At 38.3% G+C, this 24,227-nt stretch overlaps 1 protein-coding gene across 1 annotated transcript in view; it reads left to right on the top strand.

Moving 5' to 3' along the window:
* trabd2b (TraB domain containing 2B) overlaps positions 1-24,227 on the top strand; it is a 93,419-nt gene that overhangs the window by 55,752 nt on the left and 13,440 nt on the right. Inside the window, exons 3-4 of the mRNA XM_030132838.1 lie at positions 3,661-3,807; positions 7,690-7,864. Coding sequence (XP_029988698.1) covers positions 3,661-3,807; positions 7,690-7,864 — 322 coding nt within the window. The remainder of the gene's footprint in view (positions 1-3,660; positions 3,808-7,689; positions 7,865-24,227) is intronic.

The raw sequence follows: 24,227 nt of genomic DNA, 5'->3' as shown, positions 1-24,227 counted from the left end.
ACAACAGCTCCGTCCTTTTGTTCAAATATAGTCACTTATATATAATATAGTCACTAAAGCCTTCAAGCCAATGATGGATGTCGATCTACCTGCCTCTTATATACAGTCTGTGATTTGTGTAGACTTTTCATGACTACGACACAAATATCCTTGCCAATATATTTTATTTTCAGCTCTAAAGCAGTAAGTCTTCTTTAACACTGATTATCTTACTTCCAGCACCTAATACAAGACAAAATGACATCACAACACGGTACTGTCCTATGCTCAGTGATCTTTTTTCTCGTACTAAAATATAATTCAATATAAATAGTTTGCAAAAACTAAATTTTTTCTATCTTACCTAACTTTAGGTACTAAAACAAATATTTTTTAAAGTCACATTCCAAAAGTGAAGATCTTTTGTGTCCACTTGTGTGAAAGAGTCTAGAAAACTATGGAATCATACCCCAACGCATGTCTGTTATTGTTTGTGTAATGAACATACACCTGAAACATTAAATATGGCTCATATAGGTGTATAAGTCATGGTATTACCTGCAGTAAATTAAGTAATGACCACATCTGGGAGACATACACATCTACCGGACGAGGAAAATACCTGTTTAGAAAAAACATCCACATACTTAACACAGGCGTATACAATTTTTAGTTTGAACCTCAAGATCTTTATTTGTCTCATGTGGATGTACAGGTACACTCACAATGAAATGAAATGGTATTTGGAAGGATATAATGACACCCGCTGATTCTGTGAAGCTGTAGAGTTTAAATGATTTTCTTTGATGCTGGTCTAGTAGAATTTATTCCAACTAACTGAACCAACACTTGTTATTATTCAGGTTGAGTCAAACTGAAAAGTCTCCAACATTTGCAGCCTGATGCCAAAACATCACAATGCAACATCCACAAATTAGTCGATTATAACCATACTTTTGGTGCTGTGTGTTTACTGATTAGTCAGTGCTGGAAACATGAAGATAACATTTCATTAGCAGGACGGGGGAGATGCACATTCTGCAGTTTGCATCTGTTTAGTTGTAAATCTGTGTGTTTGTGGGTGATGACGAGAGGAGACATGGTAAATTTAGTCTCAAAAAAAGTGAAAACTGCTCCAACATCGTGAAAATGAGAAGAGTTAAGCTACAAATGTAGACGAAGCAACATGTAAACTGTACAAAAAGTGATGACAAAACCAATCAAGGTACTGCTTTAACCTCTCAAAGCCAGACCTTTCTCCACCGCTGCCACGACTTCAGTGCTGCTTCTTTTTCTAATTAATTTGTAGTTATTAGAAGTTGTTAAAACAGGTTAGATATGCATTACTGCCCCCTAATGGACTGGAGACATTGTTATTCATATTGTCAATTAGGGAAGTCTCTTGAGTTGAAGTGCGACACCTAGTTTAAACCTAGTTTAATGTAGCGGTTTGGTTGGGTGTGTGGTTTCAAATTCCACTGCTTTGAATTGTTGTACAGTACATCCAGTTTACCACCACCAGTGTGTGATGGTGGTAATTCAGTGAGAAGTGCTTTAATTGACTAGAAAAATGCTATGTAAGTCCGATCCATTATGTTTATGTTTATGTTTACGCATTTGGCAGACGCTTTTTTCCAAAGCGACTTACAGGGGAAAACCAATTAAATCACTCAATCAATCAAATTTTATTTATATAGCGCCAGATCACAAGAAAGTTATCTCTTGACATTTTATATATAGAGTTGGTCAAAACCAGACTCTAAGTCAATTCTACAGAAACCCAACAGAATCCCAACAGAATCAATTTCATTATCAATATTATACCAGTTTACTCACTTCAAATTAAGTTGTCTTTTTCATTAATTTCAAAATAACTACATTATTTCATTGGTTTATTTGACAAGAATAGTGCTCATTAATAAATGCTACTGTACAAATGCCAGAGTTTGCAAAAGTCCATTTTTCATGTGTTGTCTCTGGAGAGATTTCACAGCCACAACCTAAAGGCAAGGCAAGTTTATTTGTATAGCACATTTCAGCAACAAGGCCATTATAGGTGCTTCACACAGGACATTGAAATACAATGACAGGGAAAAAGAAACAAAAAATTAAAATTATTGTTGAGAAGTTACAATAATAAAGTACAATACTAATGTTTAATAACAACAATAAGAAATATTCAGAGAACCTCTTAACTACACTGTCATGTACTATTTAAAATATGCAACAAAGACACATATAATACAAAACATACAGAATAGAATAAAAAGAAGCTGAAAGTTAAAATGACAGTTAATTAATGCATTAATGTTAATGGAAGTTTTGCTAGTTAACCTTTTGTGATTCCGTATGTGCAAATCAGTTTTATCTGATTCAGGCCAGTTTCAATATTACATATTTTAAAGTTAAACTTGGCACACTAAACAGAAGAGGATGGAGACTCTTTAAGAGCAAAGAAATGCGGAGACAACAGCGGAAGAGAAAAGTAGATGGTGTGAGAGGAGGATAATGAGAGCATTACATATGCCATTAGCTCATCAGTTGTCTGCTTGCATTATGAGATAAAGCACTAGTGAAAAAAAGCTCACAAGACTGGTTAGCAAACAGTATGACCTCAGAGAATAAGAGGGAGAGAGTCACGAGGTCGAGCTTATAGAACTTGGTTGTGATTATCCCGGCGTAAAGGTTACCTGGAGTTTAAACATTCAATATGCACGATATGGGCATTTATGATTGCGAAAACACAACTTAATTGCATGAATTACGATCAAGACTTGACATTGGGTTCAATCAGTTGTGCAGCTGTATCGGCCTTAAGCTGCTCCACAAATCATCCAGGCCTGGATGCTGACGTTCTCCCTGCAGAATTTTTCCAAAGCACTAGTCAGGTTTCTTTGACGTTATTTAAAGGTAATTAGGCTCATAGAAATGGATTGGTGTGGTGCGCTCTGAAGATATGATGAGTTGAGTCACTTGGTCTAATCAGGTCAAACGCATGTACTGTATATGAAGATGCTCCATTACTAGGTTGCAGAGTAGATCTGTGTGAAATCTACTGCTGTTCCACCCTGGCAGGAAGAAAAATGCGCCTTCAGACACACCTATAGTCCAGTCAGAAGTGGCGTGGGATTGTGGAGGGCGGGAGCAGAGAGGTTAACCCCTCGTGTCTAGGACAGCTGTGGAGTTGTTGGGCTGGCTGGCGGCTGCACACTATAAATTCTCTCTAAAGAGGGTTTACTTTTGATTTTAATGGGTGCTGTAAATTTATGGCACTCCGGCCTTGGTGAAAGAGAGACGAGGGTTATTTTTTCAAGGGTCTCTCTCTCTCTTTCTCTTTCTTCAGCTCTCCATTTCTGCCTCTGTTCTCACTTTCCCTACGTGGATCCTTGCCATGCCTTTTGTGGTCTGCTTTTACCTGTAGTCAGCCTGTATGGAAAGTGTTTGAAGTATCCTGAATCAAATGTCAATGCTACAAAATAACTTGCATGTCACCAACACTCAACATAATGCCTTCATTGTACATTAATGTCACAATATATATTTTAAAGAGGAACATTGGCAACACTTGGACAACTTTCTCCCTTCATCGTAAATTCCTCTTGAGCACCAAGCAAAGAAACCTGAGTTTGTGGATGCAGACACTAACAGCAGCCTTCCTGTTCTGTCCCTCTCTTCCTGCAGGTGCTGTTTGCTTTGAACCAGACGCTCCTGCAGCACGAAGGCGTTCGAGCGGGCAGTCTGCAGGGCTCCTACACCACTGAGGACCTCATTACCCATTACAACTGTGGAGACCTGAACTCTATCATCTTTAACCATGACACCTCACAAGTGAGTTTGGTTTGTGGAGTGAAGAGATCCCATGAAATACAAATGCACTCAGTGCCCTTATTGAGAACAACCACTCTGAACATTGGATGCCGACTATCCAGAAACTTCATTTGAAATCCTTACATGGGGTAAAACACAGACCTCCTGTTAGACCCCATACTTCTTTAATTAAACAGCTCAAAATCTTGAAATCAAGATGTGTTTTTTTACGGATCTGCTCCAACCTTTTTTAAAGGCTGTACTTTCCACTAACTTTTATGCAAACCAGTGCAGTAGTTTTTGCCTTAGTCTGCTGACAGATTAAGCAACAAACAAACCAACAAAGAGATGTGGGTGATTACATTACATCCTTGGCAGAAGGATTAAAGTGAGTCTGAGTGCAGCAAAGTCTAGCTGACGATGACACCCTGGGACTGTCTGACTTTGTACAAAAGAACTATTCTTTTACCAATGTCTCAAGTCTTTCCCTGTCAAAAAAAAAACTTTTTTATGGCTAAGTTTAAAGAAAATATCTCTGTTTAACTTTTATTTACATAATCAAAAATATTTTCGGCAAAAATTACAATATCTCCCCACCTTTGGTATCACATTCTATTGTCCCATTTGTTTTTGTCACTTTATAGATCTAACCAAATGTAGACATAAATGTAGTGAAATGATTTTACTTAAAAACAGAGTGGGTGAGACAGTTATTTATTCACACAAAATAAAAATGATTTGCAAATCCAAAAACCAAATCCAAAACCATATGAATTGCTATCCAGAAACCTGAATCTGTCAGGCCTCTGCTTTAAAACTGGCACCCTCCTCACACCCTCTTCTCTGCCATTACTCTTTCGTCACCTCCAACATTTAGACTTGCACATCAATTCCACCACACAGCACATCACCATCTTAATCCTCCTCAACCTCAAGTCACTTGATAGTCTGACACTTTAATAGCCCTAGACTCAGCCATAAATATACCATCTGACCTCTTCTAACTTTGTGTCTCCTAACATAGCCTCTTCTCCTTTAGTTATGACTTCGTCATCTTTCTTCGCTCTCACCTCTGCTGGCTGTCACAAGACAATTATATATGGAGCACAAGCAGTTGCTTTTCACTTCATCCCCTCTTTCACACATTCAAACTGATCCTCAGTAGTAATATACTAAACTCACCGCCCAACTGCTGTGATTTCATATCATTTACACTAAAGAAAAAGACAGAAGTTTTATACATAAGAGACATACAGCAAGCTTGCCATGATTCTGTGGTTCAGCCTTCTCCAAACACAATGACATGCTCTTACACTGCGTTTCTCTCATTGTCTGTATCTATCCATCTTTTGCTCTCTGGGGGCCATGAAAAGCTTGTTAGCCACATTTTCACCTGTAGTCATCTCCTGCATGAGTGCTTTAAATCATCCTGGTCGCCCCTACTCCTCATGTCATAATAACATGTATTAACATCCCCCAGCACATGCTAGAGCAATCAGATGGCTGACTCTGGTGCCTGCTCCAGTAGCTGGTGATCTATAGCAGGATTGTGTGTGGACATAGAACATGTGTGTGTGAAAGTGAACTTGGAGGGCTGTAAAAGAGCAGGTGTTTTTTGATAGATAGGGCCTGATCCCGAGGCCTCCAACACTCCTGGTGCTCTCAGAGCTTAATCTTCATCATATTAGAAAGAGGATGATGATGGGCCCCAGAGCACCACAGTGCAGAATGGTGGTGGACAGCATTTCAACACTCAGCTGGTTCTACATCCATCAGGAGAGAAAAAGTGAAAGAAAGATCAATATAGTGGTTTTAAAGCCTGAAAACATTTTTCCATACAGTGGATCTTAGTTATACAAAAGGAAAGAACACACTTCAAAGAAGAAAATGAAAAGGGGCAAAAAAGAAAGTTAAGGACAGATCAAGGCAGGTTGTTGGCAGGACAGACAAGTAAATGCATGGGTCCAGTAGTGAGGAAGGGAGGAACGATTTTACTGTCACTCTGCATTTCCTGCTCAGGCTCGGACAAAGAGCAGCCAATAGCCTCCTCTGCGATAACTTATCTGCATTTCCTTCCATACTCCCACCTTGACCTCTCTCTGACCGAACACCTTTTTTCTTTTGTCATGAAACACTCATTCCATCCTCACAGTAATGAATGAAGCAATCTCTTTCTGTTTTGCTCCATCTTGCTTTAACTTCTTTATGTGCTCATATACGTCCAGATCTGCATGACTTCTTCCAGTCTTCTCCTTTAGAATGTAGCGTAATGTACTTTATGGATACCATTTAGCCCAATTGAATTTTTGGCCAGTATTTGTTATGGAATTTATTATGCCTGACCTGAAAGTTAGTCAAAGCTACTCATCGAGTTCATTTACAGGACAAAAGCTTAAAGTCATAAAAAGAATCCGAAGCAAAAAGAAAAAGGAAAAAAAAAAAAAAAAATAGGGTTGTTTTCATAGATGCTGTAGACAATATTTTCAGAGCTTCCCTAAAAAACTGGGAGTAATACGCTTCAAAAATGAAAGGAATGAATCCTCTATTAATGCAAAACAGAATATGAGAAGAGTGAGAGAAAATGTGTCAGATACAGATTTTGCATGGATGCTGCCTGGAGAGCAGCACCTTGTTCACATGTGCTTCAATAAATTGCCTCATGTATTCCATATTCAGGCACCTCATACTGACACTCACTCATACACACATTTATGCTCCATTTGCGGCTGTTCCATTGTTGTGTCTACCAAAAACCTACTTTAAACAGTGACTGTATATATGTGAGTCACATTCACATTGCTATATTTTTAGATCAGGAACTTTCTATGAACTGGAAATTATGTCAAAAAATTAAGAACATCCTAATGCACACTAAGAATGAAGCTAACGTATATTCTATTCCCCTGTATAAATATCAACTGAGACAACACTCAAAAAGAAGCTTTCTGGATGAGGACAGAATGACGTAGCTTCAGTGTGCTGCGAAGACACATTGGACCTTTTAGTCAGCAGCAGAGGACATTTTCTGAAGTGAAAAAGAGAGAAAGTAAAATGTTACCTGGTAATCTTTAGGCTAAATTTGATGTCATGCAGAACTGGCTTTTCTGTGGCCTTTTTTTTAAACAGGATACAGATGTTGAGAGTTACAGATGTTTCACAATAGCCTAGCTGATTTTAGGTTGTTGTCATTCTTTCATCATCCTAGGACCATGTTCAATATAATTAATGTAGTTTTTTTTTTTTTTACGCTGAAATATGAAATTACCATATTTTTCCAGTAAAGTGAAATGTTTGTAGAAACCCTGCTATGTGTGCTCACAGACACTCACATCACAGAGCAGCAGCAGCAGGGATGTGGAAATGGGATACATTAGGGGAGTGTTCTTTGAAATAGAGATATATTGCATACACGAAGAGAAAATGGCAGATGAAATGACCCGAGAGGAACCAATAGACACAGTGCGAATACATATTTCTCAGACCCCCATGTCGTACATCCGCTCCCCCACTGCAGACCCTGCTCATCCTCAGAGATTAACAGTCTGTTGAGTTCGCAGTCATGAGTGGAGCACAGACTGTAGTCTGTCTGTACCACTGTGGCTCTCACTGTAATAAATCATAGCCTTTCCTTTCCGTCTTTCTTTTTCTTTTTTTTTTTTTACACACAAACACCAGCGGACACAGTTAACATGTGCAGCCAGAGCATTCTAACACTAAACTGTATCCTCAGTTGAAAGAAGTCCTGTCGCTGTCATCTCACAAACACCACACCTCTCACACCCACATTGTCACCAACATCATATTCAATTTTTCCAGTTTTCCTTTATGCACTTTCCTTAATTTTAATGATTGTTGTCAGTCTGCTATCAGTAGTTCTAATAAATGTCTATCTCTTTCTCCCAGTTGCCTCACTTCATCAACAGCTCGTTGCCAGCTCATGATCGTCTGACCGCCCTACAGATTGACAGCTACTTTCGTCAGGAGCTCATCTACAAACGCAATGAGCGAATGGCTCGCCGTGTGTCTGCTCTGCTGCAAAGAAATCCCAACCAAACGTTCTTTTTTGCTTTTGGTGCAGGTAAGGGAGCAGCAGATACAGTTTTCAATAAGGAGGGGTTTGTTGTCTTACTCTCAAACTGCCTCAAACTGTGGGTGTTTTTTTGTTTGGTCACCAATTAGCATAGTGACATTCTGATAATAATGCTTGTATTTGCATATACTAGCATTAGCATTAGGTGAGTAAGGTGTTGCTGGGTAGCTAATAATAGCTACTTCTTACTTAATAGGAAAGATTTTTTTTTCTGTACACATGCAAAAATACTACGACCAGTCATTACTATTTTAAAATAAGATCTATTTTGATCTAATTTTAATTTCTGTTATTATCAATAGTATTCTCTGTCTCAGCCTGACTGAAAAGGCAAATAAAGGTTAGCTCACTGGCTAACTTAAGTTAGCTGCTGTTAGCTTGTTAGCTGATGTCAGCTGATTGTTCTTTTTGAAGAAAGAAAATACAGATGCAGATTGACATGATTAGTCTCCAGGGGGAAATTCAATGTCCATCCACTCAAGAAAAGAAAGGAAAGAAAAATAAAATATGATTTTAAAAAATGTGTATTTCATATCTATTAAAACCCAAGTTAACATACAAATTCTTGAATTGGAGAACCAAATATACCAAAGTTGCTGATGACAGGAAGTAGCATTTTGAAAATTGTAGATGCTAAGGCATTTCAAGGTGTTTCTCTTTTGGGTCTTGAGCTGAAATTTTGGGAACCCCAGCTCAGTAACTTCAGTAGATACTAGGATCAATAACTGACCAGCTGTTTAAGAATTCTGTCCTAAACCGCAGAACAAACAATGCAAGTACAGCGGCCAGTCCTTGCTCTGCCTGAATTCGCATTTTGTTTGAAATGAAATATTTCCATTTACATACTGAAATTAGTTGTGTGTGTTTGCATGTAGTTGTGGAGTTAAAGAGAGATCATGTTTGCTTTGGTCCCAAACAGCAATTCTGTCAGCGCTAATGTGTGTTTATGGTGAATAATTTGCTCTCTTTCGTGTTTCAAAGCAAAACTTGAGAAAAAGCAGCCCAATAATGGTGTGCAATGGTTCCCAGATATCTGGCATGTAAAGACTGTGTCTACACGCACATACACACATATACACACATATACACACATTCATGCACAGAAGTCTCAATTACACCCAGCTCCTACCTCAGAAATGAAGAAACCATGAGCTGTTTGTTTCAATTAGCATTCCTGACTAATGCTGCTAATGTTCCCTGAATGGTGTAGTGTGTCCTGAGGGAAGTGTGTGTACAGATGCACGTGTAGTGACATACACACATGCATATAAGTGTGATTGCCTACAAAAGCAGGTGGTGTGTGGGTGACATGTGCCTGTTTACTGTACAACTGTGTGTCTGTGTTTGTGCATCTGAAAATGGGTGGTACTGCCTCTGGGGTGTGTGTGTGTGTGTGTGTGTGTGTGTGTGTGTGTGTGCGTGTGTGTGTGTGTGTGTGTGCATCTGTGTGTGTGTTAGGGTGCCACAGTGTATGATTAATGCTGAATGCCTGGTTCCTTCCTCTGAGCATTTCTATGCTCCCTCCGCTCTTAATACTGTTTGGACAAGGCCACTGTTGCACTATCCAGCTGCTATGTGTGTGTCTGCACACGCCTCTGTGTGCACACTGATACATTACATTACAAGGAGTGAACTCTGTAAGTCTGAATATGCAGTACTGTTGTGATGAAGAAATAAAATTGTATTTTCCCCGAACAATACATCAATAGCGGATGTTTTCATTGAAGTGAGGTACGCTCAGTGAAAGACAAGAGGCTTGATATTATATCCTTCTCCTTTTACAAACTGTTTATAAAACTTCAAAAAGCCAACAAACCCATTCCAACCCCTTAGGCAAATACAAAGCACAGAGGAGTTGAGTGGAGACTTGTAAGGAAGTTTCAGAAAGCCACGGCTCCTGGTTTGTTATACACATGCGGTTCTATACGTGTGTGGAGAGGATACAGCTAACACTGTTTCTCTAAGGCTCTCAAGAAAGTGTTTTTGTCTGAAAACATGGAAACGCTTCTTTGTAAGATTAAAGTGGAGCTAACAATTGTGTAATATGTGATTATTTGTTGTATCTGTATTTTTTTTTCCTTTTTAACAGAGCTAGGAAGTAACAGAGTAAAAATACTTTGCTTGAGTACATAAATAGTTTTTCAGTATACTTGAGTAATACTTGAGTTTCTGATCACTCTTTACTTTTACTTCATATGTTTTAACCAAGGGACAAGACCTTCAAAACAAAGCCAGTGTTTAAGTAAATGAAAGTTGTAATACCACTGACTGCCTCTGGGGGTGGCTCTAAAAAGCCCTTGCTCACGTAGACCTAAACTGAACTTGTCTCTAAAAATATTATGTTCGTAATGTTTTTCCAAGACTCATTCTCAATCAATCTTTATCAATCAATCTTTATTTATATAGCACTTTTCATACATTAAGGATGTAGCACGAAGTGCTTTACATATAAGTTTAAAAATCAGTACCACCCTGTCCTACCTACCAATCAGTACTATTCTGTCCTCATCTGTTTCATTTGGAGCCATTAATAAGTGTTCCATCACCCCATCTGTAAATTATTGTTATGTTAATTCGTTCTCAGGTCACATAGAAGCTCTCATGTCTGCTGTGTTTGACTTTGATTGACAGGTTTGTATGACAGCCTGCTCACCGAGTCAGTTTTTTTTTTTTTATTTCAAAATAATTTTTTTCCTGACCAACAGCTCCACTGTAGTTATGGTTAATACGTCACATTAAATAAACTGGTCAAATTACTTTGTCAGGCATTCCTTGACAAAGTTTACAATTTTACAGAATCAGCAAGCAAGTATTTGCTCACCTATGACTCCTCGCAGTTCCACAGCTCCACCCCCTTTGCCCAAATATGGTCACTTCTGGTTCCAAACAGGGAGAACTGGCCCAATCTGGCTGCGGGCATCACAATGGCAATGCAGAAACCAATGGGCAAGTCATGATTACTTTGTAGCGTATGGTTTAACACAAAAGTCTGTTTTTTATATTTTCTTTAACAGGCTTGTTACTATAGTTATACTTAATTTGAGAGGGTTTTCAAACTATTTTTTTCATTTTACATCATTGTGTACCATCGTAACATCAAGACTGATTTCACCTTCTGTGGATGGGAAAATTATACATTAAAAAGATGACTCCTTGGTGTATAGATTGTTGTTGTGTATCATACAAGATGGAAGCTGTGATGTAAGTGACATAAACAAAACAGATAAAAGAGGCAGACTTGCCCATGGTGGAATAAGGGCTTTCTATTTAAAGAAATAAACTAATATCAAAATGGACGATGTGACTTACAGTTAGTGTGAGCAGATCATAACAGACGTATCAGAGCAGATGCCTTTGGAATTTTTCTTGAGTATTGAAGTTGAATCACTAATTCTACTTGTACCAGATTATTTTGTACATAAGTATCTATACTTCTGCTTGAGTAAAGACTGTGTATACTTTAAGGCTTGATGTACTTTGATTCTGAGCATATGGATGAAATAATTTACTAAAGTAGGAGAGTGTTGTTTTACTTTGAATGAGTCGAAGGGCAGTGTTGAGGAAGACGATGGGACTCGGCCAAGAAATTCTCCGTGGATAAATACGTGACTGCGACTGCGTATATGGCTCAGATTCAGAGTTTGTCAGCTCACATTAAGCAGACTACCAGCAATTCTTTGGGACTTTGTATCAGCTGCAAAAAGATGATGTGCATTACACATAAAACTGGCAGCACTCATGACCTGGAGTGTCTTGTCAAATTTGGGTCTACATATTGTATTGATATTACTTCAAATAGATCTGGAAAATTTCAACCTGAGTTCAAGGTGAGGTCGAGGTAAAGGTTGAGGTTTATTAGAAGAGCTGAGTTTTTATATAAAATGTGTTGCTCCTGTTAGCCCTTCAGAAAGGCAGCTGTGTCTAAGAAGGTGAACATGTGTGTCGGGTCACCTACAGGCTGCAGCAGTGTGTGTTTGAGAAGTGACAGCTAGTGTGAAGTGATAAGAACCATTACAGTTAGTCCACTGAGTACATACCCACGACTGCACTCGTATGCTTGAGTTTGGATTTATGCTATGAACTACTATACTGCTATACTGTACTGCACTTGTGCACATACTAAACATCCACTGTTGCATGCACAGGAACATTTGATAAACACAGACATCTTTGTATAGGTAGAAGAGATTCCTGACCATCGGTGAGGGATAGATTTCTGTACATAAAAGCATAAATTCATGCTGCGTGTTAATTTAGTCTGTCAGTCATAGTATTATTGAGAAACCATGGGAGTAACTGACAAATATGTTACATCTAATATCATATCTCTGAATACTGTAGTATTATTCATTCCAAAATGTTAACTACAGAACTCAGTATGTCTCCTGCTCTCCTTAAAGTATATTTTCAGTGTGTACGCAGTAACGACTTTAAGTCTACGCAATTGGAAAAGTTCTGTACTAATTATTGACTCCATAATATTTTTGATGCAATAAATCCTGAATGTTAGTGCTCTCTTCCGTTCAATACTGACATTTTAAAGGCTCATATAATAACAATAGTTTGGAGCAGGGAAAAACTGATAGTAGATGAATTGATCAATTTAATCTGATTTAAAAAAAACTTTGATGTTCACATATTCATATTCATGTTAACTGCTGGGCCATTACATCCATGGCTCTTTGTTACTTTTGTTGGTATGTGCTTGTCATTGTTTACCATGTTGGTATGGGTCATTTCCATTACAATTATTGATATGAAATTATTGTTGAACTAGAAAAGCACTCGGAGGGCACAGACCTCCGCCAAGGCAGATCACCACCAAAATTAAATCATTTGTTCCTTGTGCCAGTATCAACATTTCCTGAAAATTTCTTCAAAATGAATAAATAAATAAATAAATAAATAAATAAATAAATAAATAATAATAATAATAATAATAATAATAATAATAATAATAATAATAATAATTAGATGAGCATTGAAATGAACACCTAAGCCAAAGTAATGAATATTTAATAATAAATAAATCTGATGGTAACATCTCTATGATAAAATCTAAAATCTAGGTGATTCTGGGTGCAGTTCTGCTGAGCTGCCATTAGCTAGTGACCACAATCAGAGCCAATCATCTATCTATCTATCTATCTATCTATCTATCTATCTATCTATCTATCTATCTATCTATCTATCTATCTATCTATCTATCTATCTATCTATCTATCTATCTATCTATCTATCTATCTATCTATCTATCTATCTATCTATCTATCTACAGTACATACGTGTGTATAAGTGTGTGTGTGTGTGTGTGTGTGTGTGTGTGTGTGTGTGTGTGTGTGTGTGTACAAGAATATATGTGAAAATGTTTCTGACTACAGTTAGAATTTCTAATTAAACCATCACAGATCTGAGTGCAGGTTTATTATTACTAAGCCTTTCCAAATAATCCCGTCTCTCTGTTTACAAGCACAGATGTGTCTACTCTTCATGGTAACAGTTAGTAAAACCAGCTCTGGTGTCCTTTAAATACAAGTTCCACTTTACAAATTTGGCAGCAAGTTGTTGTAGGCATTCTGTGTATGAAAACTGTTGGATAAATGACATGCAGTGATGCTGAATACTCCATCTTCGATTGGTAAATAAGATGTTATGAGTCCATACCCTTGTGTTAATCACAGGACTTCCTTTCTCTCAGCTGTAATATTTGTCTGTAGGTCACTGACTCATGTCTTTACGGTCCTGTAAGTGTCACCTCTGGTCCCAGTTTCCCAATGGTTGTAACCAGCCATGAAGTTTTATCATCCATTGATGCCAGCACATATGTAAGTGATGGCTTGGACTCCCAGAAATCTGACTGTACTTGTGCCACTCCTCTAAACTAGCTCTGGAAGTGGTCGGCTTTGTGAAGACAGTTCTGCACATAGTTCGACTGTAACGAAAACGCGGATTCTGAATAATGAAAAGAAATAAAGAGGTTAAGAGGTGTGAGGTTTAAGATTATCCAGACACATTTTAAAATAAATGTAACCCAGGGAGATATATCAGAGATGTTTTCAAGCCAAATGTGGGAGTACAATAATGTGATCGCATAAAATCCAATCTTTATGGTCAAATCTCAAAAATCCCATTAATATGACATGTTTAACTGTAGACAGTGGGCTCTTACCACGTCTGTTATGCTTCTTAAATCTTGGCAAACAGTCCTGTGATCTCTCTGTTACTGTTATCCTCTTGATGTCTTTGTCAAATTCTTGTGTTTTGTGCTTTTCCCTTTTTTGCCGTACAACAGATAAATATTAATAGCCCTTTTAGCTGCCTTTGCTTTGGACCCCTTTCCTCCAGCCTGAACCATGTCCAGGGCAAAGAAAGAAAACAGGACTGTCGGGAAAGAGCCGGGGCTGCGTTCAGGTCAAGGCCCTCTAGAGTTACCAATGTCACAGTCCAATCCAGTAGTTTTTTTTTCACAGGGTAATTAAACTATACGACGTGTATATAAAGTGGTTCAGGCAGGAAATCCATCTCTGCTCAGCTCAGCGCCTAACTTCCCAGCCTCCCCCTTTTTCCTCTCTTCTCTGTACACCTACACCTACCTCTACAACAAGTACTTTTATGTGTAAAATGGATGCTTTTGGACTTTGTCAAGGCAGTTTCTTCTCTTTTCTTGCTGGCCTCCTCTTCCATCCTACACACAACTGCATGCACACACAGGTAGTAACAGACATTCTTTATTTTCTGCACTTTCACCAGCAGGTTATTAATACAAATTACAGTGGTAAAAGAGCTCCAGCAGGCATAATTGAATTACCCCAGGCAGTATAAAGGAGACTGACTGAGCAAAATTACTCTCTCAATGGAGACCGCTGTGCCAAGATTTCATAGTATTGTTCATCCATAACTAGAGCTAAATCAACTTGAGGCTCAGTGTTTATTTAAGTCAATTTCCCAAAGTAGATTTTGAATCATTCTGCTCTAATGCAGCAAGTTTCCATTACAGGAACCTACAATGCATTTTTATCATTGTATCAGATGACTGTCACGTCTAGTCACAAAAATGATTGTTCACCTCTGTGGCTCAAAGAATCTTTTAGCTTCATTTAGTTTATTATTTTGAGTAATATTTGATAAAAAATATTACCGAATTCTGTTTCAACAAAAGTTGGCATACTTTCTAAAATATAAGAAAAATAACAGCTGTGATGTTGTAGTTCATTTATTTAACTGACAGAAGTGCAAAGAAAAGAATTTTGGTATTTTCACTCACCTAACTTAATTGTATTTTATCAATATAAATGATTCAACACACTCTGTGACAGTTGGAACAGAGGCATGTTTACTGCTGTGTTACATCTCTTACATTTTTATTACCATTTTTAATTGTGGGGAACTGAGGATGCTACTTGTTACACTTTGGATTTGGATTTTTATCTGCTCTTTGTGTTTGCCAGTCTTTAGCAGTTCAGCTGCCCATGGTAGCCAGTGTCTGATTGTCTTCTTCATGATGTGCACATATTTTCAATCATGGACAGACTGCCACACTGTTGGAAGTGGTATAGAATGAGTCCTGGCATCATCCTGATAAATTAACAACAGACTTCAGGGAGCAGACGTTGACTTGATGGCAGCATATTTTATTACTATTAGTAGTAGTAGTACTATTAATAGTAATAGTAAGGCAAGGCAAGGCAAGTTTATTTATATAGCACATTTCAGCAACAAGGCAATTCAAGGTGCTTCACACAGGACATTGAAATAAAAGAAACAAAAAGAAACACATTTAAAACATTATAAAAGAAACATATAAAAGCTGATTAAAAACAGCAAGTAAGAAAACAACACATAAAATCAAATAAATAAATAAATAAAAATAATAAAATAAAATAAAATAGAATAAAATAAAATAAAAATAAAAACACACACATATTAAAGTAAGAGTTGTAGTGCAGAGTTTCAAAGAGAATATAACATTTAAAAAGTCAAAAGCCTTTTAGTCAAAGGCAGCAGTGAACAGGTGAGTCTTTAACCTAGACTTAAAAGAACTCAGACTCAGACTAGTAGTAGTATCTTACATTGTTTTTTGCATTATCTTTATGCATGCACATTTTTTTCTTGCACTTTATTCTGTTGCTGTCTTAAAATTCCCTGATGTGGGATCAATAAAGTCGAATTGAATCGAATCGAATTGAATCGAATCTGTCTCTGTTCAGTCTTTGCCTTCACACCAGTGGTCCCTTCAGACATATGGAGGTCAGTCATGTAGACACTGATGCAGCTCCAGACCATCACAGACGCTGCTTATAACATTCAGGATGGAAGAAAGGATGAAAGAAGTTCTGGGTTCAGAGAACTAGACAGCTTTTCTGCACTGAACTGATATAGGGCTTCCTCCATGCATAATACAGTTTCAGGTTGCATTTCTGGATGCAGCAGTGGACTGTGTTAAATGACAAGAGTTTTCCAAAGTCCTCTTGAGCCCATGTGTCGATATTCATCACAGTAGCATGACGGCTTCAATGCCTGAGAGCTTTACAGTCATGCACATTCAGAGTTTTCAGAAATTTCAGTCTTTCCAGTGAGAGACTTTTTGCAATTGTGTACCAAGAAATGTTTTTATGAACTTAGTGACAACTCTCCCATGAACCTTGGCATGTGTTGAGCTGTGACACATCTTTGAAAGGCTTAAAGTTCTATCCACAGGACTCTTGTTTTACAAACTCTTTACTCACTATAATGCCATTCAACTACATTCTGCTGCAAACACTCAGACAAACCATTGTTTGTGGACGACCAACGGTCAGCAGTGTCTGTAGAAAATTAAAAAATCAAAGGCAGAGTTGATCATAAAGTAGTGTGACAAGTTACGTTATAAACTTAAGTTATTTTAAATATAAGTTTGGGTTGCTGAAGTGTTTTCTTTCTGTTTTGTAGTTTTTGCCACATGCATGTGCTGACAGCGATTTACTACAGTTAAAATTAAGTTAAATGTGAACGCACTTTATGAGCGACACAGTCAAAACTCCCATGAGCACATAAAACACTATACTACTGATATACACATATCTAGAAATGTGGGGTCTAAAATGAATCTTTGTTCCAAAAATGTTGACATTACATGTGTCTGTGGTTTGAAGAAATGCACATTTTATTCTGGCAACTGGGTTGTTCTTGTCCAATTCTTTAACACCACTATGGTCACCGCTATTCATGGTTATGTAATGGGACCAATCATACAGGCTCACTGTATCATAGGCAATCAATCACAGGCACTCGCTGTAGCATGAAATAGCATTCACCATGAATCCAAGTAAATGCATCACAGTTTCCTCTGGACAGAATGACATAACAACACCAGATGATAGCAGTAAAGGGAAAGCATGCTCACAGACACATTGCCACAAATTGGACACTTGTTCTGTTGCTATTGTAAACAGACATAAGCCTGGAGGAACACTTTCCCCCCTCACTCGCTCAGCAAACTACGCAGTCTCTGTTACAGTCTCTTAATCACACGCACAAAAACAAAACCATACATTGTCATTTTTACACACCAGCAAACATAGAGTTATCGTTTGTGCTTGAATAGTGGGCTTGTGCAGCCTGGGTAGGCAGTGTGCTGTTGGAGCTCTGGGGTGTGCTTCAGCAGGTTTTCATTTGCCAGCTCTCTGGCTGCCGCTGCTTTGCCTTATTGAAAACATCCCATGGAATTTCCTGACGCTGCCGCGGCCTAGACACCACTTCAGAGACATACACACATACACGTGTGTCTGTGTGTGTATGTTTACAGGACGAGTCATATGATCCGCAGAGATATTTATCGCCAAAATGAGTAGTTACTGTCAAAAATACACATGTAGTATTGTTTGTTTTGAAGTCTGAGCCACTTTGTGTCTGTTTGCTGAAAGCTGATTTTTGTGTGTATGTTATGCCGTAGAGGCCTATAATAGCCCATTGTGCAGGCAGAGCGAACCCATGTGTTTCGCAGTCGCTTGTGGTGTTGTGGTGTTGAAGTGATGACTGAGCGAGAGAGCCTGCCTAGCTTGCATGTCACTATGTCTCTATGGCTCTTCCTCTATTAATGCATATCTGCTTTTCTCAGCTATTTTCCCCACACGTCTTTCTGTCTCTGCTTCCACTTCAGTCTGTCTTTAACACTAATTCAGTCTCTACTTGTCTGCCTGTCTTGCCTGCCAGTCTGTCTGTCTTTACTTGCTATCGCTGTCTACCCTCCTGCTCTGTCCTTTCCATCTGCTGCTATTAAACTGATGCAGTCGTCTAGCTCTGTGTCTTCTGATTCATGCTGTCCTTCCCCACTTGCATAGCACAGGAAAATTTTATGAAGTGAGGGAGATGCCATGTGTGCGTCATCTGTGTGTTTTGTGAATCTTCTACTCTTCAGAGATGACAGATCTAGAGACAGAGGTAGAGACATATTATTTGTGCTTTTGTTCAGACACTCTGGGAAGCTTTGACTTTATTTTTAACTAGAGCGTGGTTTGGCCTCGAAGGTAGAGTTGTTTATGTGTTACTCATGGTGCATAGAGGTCCAATGCCAGAAGTGGGAAGTAACTAAGTACAAGTACTTAGTCACTGTGCTTACTGTAAGTAGAGCTTAAAGGTATGTACTTTACATATCATTAGCCTCATAGCATAATTACCTAAGTCATATTTTTGGGCCAAATTGTTATATCTGCATAAAATGAAGCAGCAGTGTTAGGAAAATGAACATATGCAGAAATTAAAATTTGGCCAAAAATATGACTATATGGCAATTATGCTACAAGGATGTGAATTTATTTTACTTTTTCCTTTGACTTCTTGCTTTTAAATCCTACATTCTAACATAAATATCTAATCTTTCTACCCCTTAAATTTCCATAACTTACATTTAATACATTCAAGGGGGATTATTATTTTTTTCTTTTGCATTATGACACACCTTTCTCATATTGACACTAATTTCATCCTACATGGAACAATGTAAAAGATGTAAAAGAAGTAATAACAGACAAAAAGTGATGTCTGCTCAGTGATGTTCAAGACCCAGCGAAGTATTACGTACAACAGGAGTAAAGAATGTGTGTGTTTTTAGCATGTTTGTCCACTGTAAGTCTACTCATATATGGTCTGTAATCCCACTATGAAGAACATAAGATTGTCCATATAATGCTTCTGTCATCTTAAACACACACCGGCAATAACAAAGAGGGACTAAAATACCAAAACAGTAATGTGAGATATAAAGTGGATTGGTGAATTGTGAACATCCTGAAAAGCTATTTAATCTTGGAAGAGGGCGGAGACCACGATATCAAGTGAATGACATTAAAATATACAATTACAACCACAGATAGTTTGGAGAATAGTAGTAGCAATTTCAACCCACAACACATGTATGGCTAAGCAAAAATCCTAAACTGAAGGGTAAGGCCTGTCCTAAAGTAAGCCTAAAACCTGATGTTAAATTAGTAAGTGGTCCAGAGACATTTGTTTCATCAGTCCATTAGTTAAATAGGTCAGTTATAGTAGACTCATATGATAAATGGAAATAACAGTGAATGGAAATATCAGTACATTTTACATGGATTTTAAGACCAATTTGAAGTCTGCAGCCACTTAGAGTCTTTAAGCTTTAACATATTTTAGTAATAACTGCTGTCTTAAGCTTTTTTGAAGACAGACACACACGATGATACTTTTATACTGTTGTCAATCTCGTTTAAGTTTTTTACCCTTTAAATGATGCTTTTTCCTAGTCTTGTAATTGTGCAAACTGTCAGAGATAAATGATTTAACATATTATTTTTCTCTGGCAGTTTTACATGTAACATACCATTTATCAGTGACAGTTTGCACCATTACTCATACATTGCACATTTACGTAAAAATTGTTTTTTCTTTGTAATAGTTAGTTATATTTCGTTTTGTTTAGTTCATTTTAATTTCCTAGGTAAATTATTCTATTTCTGTTTTTATACGTCTTAAATTCTTTTGGCGTTCAGTGTAGACATCAAAGTAAGATTTTTATTGTACATGGAAACCTGTTTCTTTACTGTATACATGACAATAAAACGCTTTGAATTTTTAAATCATGTGAGTGAGGGTTGAGTGGAGTAGGTTCACAGTCTCAAACTGAGCATATTTATTTATACACAATGTAAGCATAATAAAAGACATTACAAAAGTGAACTTGAGAAAACTCAGTGAAAGAGGGAGTGACAGTGAGAGCATTTACCTTGGAAATAGTGAAAGAATCACTAGACAGAAAATGTTACTCTTTGGAAGCTTCTGATGGGCTGAAAGATTCTGTTCACTCTTCCATTTGACACACTTTTCAATTTCACATTCTACTCTACTTGTCAACAAACCTTATTACCATTCTACCCTTTTAAGGTATTGCACCAACGGGCTGGGTTCTTCTCGGGTACCCATGTAAGGTTTTCAGGAATGTAACTTTCGTGAAAATGTCTTATGGTAACTGTTAGCGCTATGGTTGGATTCCTAGCTCTAATGAAATCAGTACAGCTCATTAGCTTGTTCAAAGATTACACACTTCATTAACAAGCAAAAGAACATCTCATAGCCTATTTAGAGCCAATAAGCTTAATGCTACATTTCATAAACACATGGATGCTTCAGCCTGGCCCGCTTTGATCTTCTGAGGATTGAAACTGGCCTACATGCACTCAGCAGAACCAGTGTAGACCCAAGAACACAAAGGTTGGCTTCTCGGGACCCCTATAGCACTGCTGCTTTTCTTTCTAGGTACATAATAGCATTCACCTGGTGTTCCAGGTGTAAATCAGCTCCTGATTAAACAGTAACAATGAAAACCAGTCGGCCTCTGGGTCCTGAGAAACAACTGCTGTGAGAACCCCACCCCCACCCCACCCCGCAGACATAAGAAGCCAACACATACACACAAACATGCGTGTACATACCATAGACTACACACTCACATACCTACACAATTACTTTTTATCTTTGCGCCAGTGCTTGCTGGGTATTATGTCTGTGCAATGTAAGGCAGCAACACATTTCACGCTGACACTTTCACACAACTACTTGCTCCTTCAAACACATAAAACCAAGGTGAAGTGCACATAAGCAGTTTGAGATGAAATCTATAACATTAAAGCTAAACATATTTCCTTCTTCACTGGGCTGGAGGGAACTACTTTAATTGAAGGGTGGAAGAGAGGAAATGAACCGACAGAGCAAGACAGAGATGAGAGAGATAGAGATGGTCACATGACAGAGCTCTGTAGGGATGCCATGGCTTCTTCCAATCGCAAGTGTGTGTGTTTCAGTGTGTATGTGTGTGTGTATGTGCGTGTGTGTGTGTGTCGATAAGAAAAGAGTCTTTCTTCACTTCTTCGACCAGCTGCTCCTTATCCTCCTCTTGTCCCAGCAGGGAGAGGTGGTCAGGACCGCAGCTGACAGGTACAAAAACAAACTAAATGCTGTTAGCTCTGCTGAATGCTCCGCTCACCTCCCTGAATCTCTCCATTTCTTTGCACCTTTGTATTTCCTCTCCACCGTCACTTTCTCTCATTCCCTCTCAGTCTGTTTTTCTCCAAACTTGCCCACTTTCTTCCTGCCAACAGGAGAGTTTTTACAGTCTGCAGCAGCAGGTTTCCACAATCTAAATATTTAAATATTGGGGGAGGATCATTTTACGGCTTCTACCACTGAGCCCTCCCTTCAGCCTTTCCTGACATGGACTGGTGTCAGGCCTGCAGCACGGAGCAGTCGACCTTTGGATCTGATTTGTCAGCTCTCTTGATCTTTGTATTTGACCAGAACGTCAACCAGGAGTTGGACGCGAACAGCCCTGTCAACAGTTGTCACTCATAACACCTCTGAGCAGTGCAATAGCGACAGCAGACTTCATGCTGCATACATAGGAAGTGAAGTCATTATGGAGATGAGGAATGATGGGGCAAGAGGAGAAAAGACTCCAGATTCCTCTTAGTTCCCTTCCACAAACCTAGAGTGCTGGGCTGAGTGATGGAATTTACCATCCTGCCTCTTTAGATTCACACATCAAGTGAAAGTGGTGCTCTGTTTTCAGGGCAGTGGTTCAACTATTTCGAAAGCGCCGTGGGTAGTTGTTTCTCTGGCTCCACTCTGTTAATCCGAAGGCTGCTGTGTGATTTATAGAGGGATCCCGGCGCTGTAAAACTGTAAATGGAAATGCACAGCAAGGCGCAGAGATGCAGCGCTTATTAAAATCTTTGTTGCATTACTCATATAATGTTCAAGGAAACTGTGGTGGTGCCACAGAAGACGAAGTCAGGGAGACACTTCACCTTTTCACACACACTAATAGACAACAGCAGTATCATGCATAATTTATCCCAGTGCAAGTACAGAGACTCATGTAAAAAAATAAACATAAATATAAAAAAAAACAGGGATATACAGTGGAGTTGTATAGTAGGTGTATAATAGTAGAGTATGTACTGTATAGTATGTAAAGTGTTGGTACACTACTTTGTGTTACTCCCTAGTTATGATTGTCTGTTTTATTTGTTGGGTATTTTTAGTTGTTTGATTTCTTCTTGTATGTCTTGTTTTGTATATTACTGAAAAAGTAAATTTAAAAAAATGTACTACATCAAATTCTTAACTGTAATAAAATAAAAAGTCCAGGCTCTGAAGTACACTCAAAATATAAAAGCAAAAATCAGCCTTGGTGGGACTTTTCTACCAGTTATTTTTGTGCAAAACCAATAAAGCATCATGTCATATTAATTTAAAATTACGTGAAGGTTGAGGTTAACCCCCTTTTTTTTTTATCCCTATACAGATATTTGGTGTATTTTAGCCATCCTATTACTAGGGATGTGAATCGTTAAAAATGTAACGATTCCGATTCCATTATCAATTTTGCTTATTGATCCGATTCCTTATCGGTTCTCATTGGATGAGGGAACAAAAGAGTACAAACGGCTATGTTTGCGTTAACTGTCTTTTATATTTCCATCCCTGCAGAGAAAATATAACACATACAGTATGTACTACTAATAATAACAGATGACACCGGGCCCAGTTCAGGGGGGTGGGCGGAGGTGTGCAGTGAAAGGGAAACTTAAGACCCTTTACTAATTCCTCTATTGCCGCATTTCTACTACGTGGAACTGGTTCGACTCAACTCGGCCCGTCTCCCGTTGTTGTGCACCTCATTTCCTTTCTCCTACCTTCGGAAACTTGTATTTGAGGGGGTACGAAGTTTGTTGCCCACACCGGAACCAGAACTGGGCTCAGCATTCACTCTGCTGCTACATTCACAAGCGTCGCTAACTAGTGTATCAAATACGTGACATTCCTGTAAATGAACCACATGCTGTGGACAAATGTTTGAGTATATTGGAGGGATTCCACCCTTTTGAAGACATGGAAGCTTTGCAAGTTTCCAGTGGACCTGGTGTCGTCTGTTTGGACCTGGTTTCGTCTGTTCGGACCGTTTCTGCCTCAGCACCATGTTGGCTACATTCTGACCACAACAATGCAGCGTACGCGTGACGTCATCGCGCATGCGCAACAAAGGCGGAATCAATAAGCAGAATCGTTAAGCAGGCAGGCAAACGATTCCAAGGAATTGAGCTACTGGGAACCGGTTCTCAAAAAGAACCAGATCTCGATTCCCATCCCTACCTATTACACACAATGCTTACAATGAGCATTAGCAATTAGCATTAGCACTTGGCTGCTACTGAAAGAGCTCAGGGACCAATTTCAGATATTCATTAGTTTGTCAGTAAAGGGCACTGACAGGAAAATGAACCAATTTCTTGATGCCAAGGGAAACCAGAGAACAAAGAGAAAACAAAAGGTCCAGTGGGGAAGACACAACATTATAGTTATGGAGCCTAAATGTTAACCACACCACCATACACTCAAATGAAGGCTTTTCAAGATTTCTAACATTAAACAAATGAGTAATTAAATCAATAAAAGCCTTGTTATTATAGCCTTTAATTCCTTTTCATCCTTTTATGTCTTTTTGTGCCAGTTTCAGTGTATTATGATTATTTTTATCTTATGTCTTTTACACCATTACCATCACCATCTTTGTCTTGTTGAAATTATTTTGAGTTGTCTCTTGACTTTTACATAGCTTTATTTAGGTCTGGTTTTTGTCTTATGCACCAATAGATACTCAACAGGATCTTTTCATTGTTAGGGTGATATTGGGCTTCATGTTGGCAATATGGGCAGTGATGTAAAGTGAAAATAATTAATATCTCCTCTCAAATGTTTTAAAACTCAAGCAACAATCCTGCTTTTAAAATACTGTGAGCAAAAAATATAGATATTTGTGTTAAAATGTAGAAATCTGAAAAGTCTT

The sequence above is a fragment of the Sphaeramia orbicularis genome, chromosome 4 (genome assembly GCF_902148855.1).
Source record: "Sphaeramia orbicularis chromosome 4, fSphaOr1.1, whole genome shotgun sequence".
NCBI lineage: Eukaryota > Metazoa > Chordata > Actinopteri > Kurtiformes > Apogonidae > Sphaeramia > Sphaeramia orbicularis.
The sequence above is the reverse complement of the archived record's forward strand: the minus strand, read 5'-3'. Positions and strand labels throughout refer to the sequence as shown.